Raw genomic sequence first — 4,545 nt, 5'->3', positions numbered from 1 at the left:
TGAAGGTGTTGTCGCCAGTGCTTTTGATATCTGGTCTGCCAAATGGTTCCTACAGAGGTTTGTGTTTCAGTTATACTTATTTTATTTCTTATCAGATTTTTTTTTAAAATGTCACATGGCATTTACACTGGTGATAAACTTGTGCATTTGGTAAAAATAACAAATTTTGTCAATTAAAGGAGAATTCCGGTGTGATATTGACCTAAAGTGTATCGAAACATGATACCGAGTGTGAACGTATGTCTCATAGCCCATCTCGACTTGTCCCCTGCACTCCAAAATCTGGCGCTAGTTAGCCGATGCTACCAACATCTTTTTCAATAGTGGTGCTTCGGCATCGGGCTAGCCATGCAAATAAATCACTGTTTTACACCCATTTACGAGGCTCAATGTATCTCCACACTTCATTGGTAGACTTCCGAGGGCCCTGACATTTAAAACGAGACATTGAGAACTTTGAAAAAGCACTCAATTCCAACAAGCACTTGGTAATTCCAAAAATAATTCAGTGGAAATGCATGGATTCCAGTTGCTGCTACTGGAAGAAACTGGAATCCATGCATTTCCACTGAATTATTTTTGGAATCTGATCCCTTATCATACCTGTTCATTCTTACTCGTTGCTCGACTTATCGTGACTAAATTCAAGATGGCTGCAAACGTTAAACTTCGTGAAGATACTGTCTGTATAAATCGTCTTGTAAGTAAACTACCAGTGCTTTTTCAAAGTTCTCAATGTCTCGTTTTAAATGTCAGGGCCCTCGGAAGTCTACCAATGAAGTGTGGAGATACATTGAGCCTCGTAAATGGGTGTAAAACAGTGATTTATTTGCATGGCTAGCCCGATGCCGAAGCACCACTACTGAAAAAGTTGTTAGTAGCATCGGCTAACTAGCGCCAGATTTTGGAGTGCAGGGGACAAGTCGAGATGGGCTATGAGACATACGTTCACACTCGGTATCATGTTTCAATACACTTTAGGTCAATATCACACCGGAATTCTCCTTTAAGTTTGTAAATGTATGTTTATGATGCATATGATGCGGGACCCATGTATGACAGAACAGATTTGTTTAACATGCAGAGGTGTGGTACACTGATGAGGAAAACCAATTAAGTTTTACAGATTCATATAAGCATTTTTTTCCCAAGAGGTTGACGTGTTCCTTTAAAAGTGCAATAGGCAGCACTGCCTCAAACAAGTACCAAAAGTATTGAGCGGGACACCATGACCTGTCTTCAGCAGCAGAGTTTTAAAAATTCTTTCAAAGATTCCATTCCATAACAATTTAAGGTTCTAAAGTTCCATGTTGAATTCAATGAACCCAGATATTTCTCATTACACCAGTGTGACTACCTGCTGAAGGGCTAACCTGCTGCACAATCACGATTCACTGGTATGACTCCGGTTACACTATGGTATGCCACAGGTCACACCAGGGATATCTACTGTGTATTCTTGGAATAAATGTAAGTATACTTTCAATGTTTTAAAAGTTGTGCTACCTATTGTTTTTTTTTTTTTTTTTTATTTCTTAAAGGTGTAGTCAGGTTTTAGTTTACAGGCAATAGGCGAATCCATACATACCCTTCTCTAAGCGAGTATTTCACAAGATGTCCCGAGCAAAGCGTGTTCTGTACCTAAACTTGAGCTGTACAACATCTGTGTGTCCATGAACACCTGCCCCTCACACCCGGGTGCTGTTAAGTTGTATGGTGATCTCTGAGCGATGGAAGGCTTTGGGTTTTGTCCCTGCTGTGGATCCCTGACCAGCGGACCATCTTGCCCACCACTCCCTGAGCTGGCTCCTCTCGCTCATCCTAGAGTCTGTAGCTTGAACCGGGGCGACAAAGACACGAGGAGGCTTTGTGGCCACTGGCGGCCCCTCTGACTTTTCCACATTCTGTTTTGGACAAGTGTGCTCACCAATTTCTGTGTTGCGCACAGCATGTCGTACTGTAGAGTGGCTGGTGTGACTGTTTGGTCTTTCTGTTGCACCGTCTTGCTTTGGACCAACCTCACTTTGTGGGAAAAGGTTTGCCAGACTGGAGCTGAGGTCGAGCCCCTCAAGCTTGCGTTGGTATTCCTGGAGCTTGGCCTTGCACTCGGCTGCCGCCTTCTTCAGCTCCAGAAACTGCTGCAGTAGATCCCTCTCGAACACCACCTCGGCCTTCAGCTCATTCTCCCAGAAGTCCAGCTGCTCGGCTTCCTCCTCAAGCAGACATAGCTGGGCCTCTGCGCTCTGCTGGGCAGCATATTCCTCTGCCTGCTGCTCCTCCAGCTCACTGATCTGACCATCTGTTGTGTCTACCTGCGTCTGGAGCTCCAGGAGACTGGACTGCTGGCGAAGGATAAGCTTCCTCAGCTCCTCTTTCTCATCCTCGACCTCCTGGTTGGCCTTGATGTGCAATTCCTCCACTCTCAGGAAAGGCAGGTTGGCCTGCAGTCCTTTCTTCTTGCTCTTCTGTGCCTTGGCCTCCGCTCCTCTCTTCTTGTCAGCCACCTGATCCTCACTGCTTTGAGTCCCAAGGCAACTAATGACTTTTGGCAACTCATACGCCTGGCCTCTCTCCCTCCTATTCCTCCCTTGTGGCAAAGGCAGAGGGGGAATTACCTGGGCTGTCGGGTCAAATATGCTTTGAGAGAGTCGGTTCCCCCTGTCGATGCTAGTGCCACCACAGCTATTGTCATCTCTGCCTTTGGCCTTATCTCTGAGCCCTGACTGCTGTTTACCACTGCGGCCCAGGCTCTCCAGCCATCCCCGGGCTTCCTCCATTAGTGTTAGGGACTTCCTCTTCGGCTTCTTGGGCTCTTCAGCTGCCGAATCAGAGTGGAACCTCAGGTGGGACAGGGGTGGGAGGCTCTGGCGGTTCAGGCTTCTCCCCTCACTGGCCCGGTGCCCGTGGCCTATGTGGGCTCGCCTCAGTTGGGCACCACCCCCACTTTGGTAGCGGCCACCCCTCAGTTGGACTGTGTTGACACCAGGGCCTGCTTCACCCAGAGAGGGCCCGTTGTGGTGGAGCGTGAGTTGAACCTCGCGCACCTGCTCGCCATATTTCCTTAATGACTCCAGAAGACGCTCTTCTGGCGCTACATTGCGTTCATACTCCTTGAACTTTTCCTTCAGTGTGTAGCGGCCAGTGCGTCCTAAGAGAAATTGCATGGTTGACTCGGGTTAGAATCTTTAAACCAAAAGGCTGAGGAAAGTGGAACCATCAAATATCAGTGCTTACCTAGAGCTTGAGCCAAAGCTATAACAACTTCCTGACATGTTGTTTGCTCTGTGATCCCGCAGACTACACGCGGAATTCCGTCCACTGACACTTTTATTTCCATTCTGAAAGGGAAAAAATATGATTTTTGGGGGTTTTCCTTGAAGTGGCTTTAGACATCCAAGCTACAAGTCTTCATTAACGGCTAACAAAGTATCATTTAAAGTAGAATAATTTTGTGTGAGAACTCAACTTCTGCTTCTCTCAATTAAAGTTTTTTTTTTTTACCAATCATCCTAGAATACTCTTGGTGGTCTAGTTCTTCTTATCTCCTTAAGTTAAGTGACTGTAAATGTTGTTGCTTAAACTTATTTTCCAGGACATTTAGGTCACTGTGGCCTGAGGGAATACTGTTATCTACACTGAGAGGGAAATGCTTGAGACAAATTTCCCTCATTTAAGTGTAATTAGTTTTATCAGATTGTACATTGGGCCAGGCTTGCTTGATTAAAATAGTATGCAACATTCATTTAGTTATATTGTATAATATTACATTGCAAACAGGCTATGAGTAGACCGCAACTTATTAGGTCTGCTTTAAACTGTGAAGCTGAAATGAACAACTTAACGAATTATAAGGTTATTGCGATAAAATCACAATTGTGATGTATGTCACAATTGTATTGTAATGTCAAATTGTCTTGAATGGGGCTGTTTCTGCATAGGCAAATTGCCTAATGGGCCTGTTATAATAGGAAATTTGACTTTTAAGGCCAATGCAACAACTTAATCACTTAAAAGTTCTTATTTCAGTTAGATTGCTGGTAGTATTATCCTACTATCCACTGTGATTGTATATAATAATATATTATTTAGGCTACTTTAAAATGTCCCCAACATCACAATGACTGCTCTTATTGCTGCACCAAAAAGAAAGACGTAGCCTACCTTGCTGTTGCGAGCGCGCTCTTCTGCAGTAGAGACAGTTTCCTAATGAACGGGTCGACTTTTCAATCCCTCAGAGCATGTCGCCAATATTTATTTAAAGTGTGGGTGTTTTCGCATTTCTTCCTCAGAGGACATGATTGCTATCGGAGCGGAACGTAGCTTACAAATTTGCATCCATAGCGTCACACAGACACTTAGCTTACTTTGGCTGCACTACATAGGCCTACTTAACTTAAAGTCTATGTAAGGCCAGAATGTCTAAACGGGCTCTTGTTAGGCTATTACAACAGCAACAAGTCTAAGCAGTATTGCCGACAATGTCTTTATTACTTTTATTACTTACTGGGGGGGTTGTTTAGGGAACACAATAAAAGCATGTTATCC

The 4,545-nt window shown here is 44.4% G+C and overlaps 1 protein-coding gene across 1 annotated transcript; it reads right to left on the bottom strand.

Moving 5' to 3' along the window:
- Window positions 1-1,459: 1,459 nt before the first annotated feature.
- rassf11 (Ras association domain family member 11) lies at window positions 1,460-4,234 on the bottom strand. Its single transcript, XM_042098510.1, has 3 exons — window positions 4,162-4,234; window positions 3,235-3,338; window positions 1,460-3,148 (listed from the first exon to the last, which is right to left on the bottom strand). Exons 2-3 carry the CDS (start codon window positions 3,335-3,337, stop codon window positions 1,689-1,691), a joined length of 1,563 nt encoding a protein of 520 aa, XP_041954444.1. The 5' UTR covers window position 3,338; window positions 4,162-4,234; the 3' UTR covers window positions 1,460-1,688.
- Between the last annotated feature and the right edge of the window lie 311 nt (window positions 4,235-4,545).

This window comes from Alosa sapidissima, chromosome 7 (genome assembly GCF_018492685.1).
Source record: "Alosa sapidissima isolate fAloSap1 chromosome 7, fAloSap1.pri, whole genome shotgun sequence".
In the NCBI taxonomy this organism is placed as follows: Eukaryota; Metazoa; Chordata; class Actinopteri; order Clupeiformes; family Clupeidae; genus Alosa; species Alosa sapidissima.
The sequence above is the reverse complement of the archived record's forward strand: the minus strand, read 5'-3'. Positions and strand labels throughout refer to the sequence as shown.

What these genes read in the sequence shown, in the direction of transcription:
- rassf11 (XM_042098510.1), bottom strand. Translation starts at nt 3,337, where the DNA reads ATGGAAATAAAAGTGTCAGTGGACGGAATTCCGCGTGTAGTCTGCGGG. An exon ending in AGCTTTGGCTCAAGCTCTAG is followed by an intron (nt 3,149 to 3,234) that starts GTAAGCACTGAT and finishes AATTTCTCTTAG; the next exon opens with GACGCACTGGCCGCTACACA.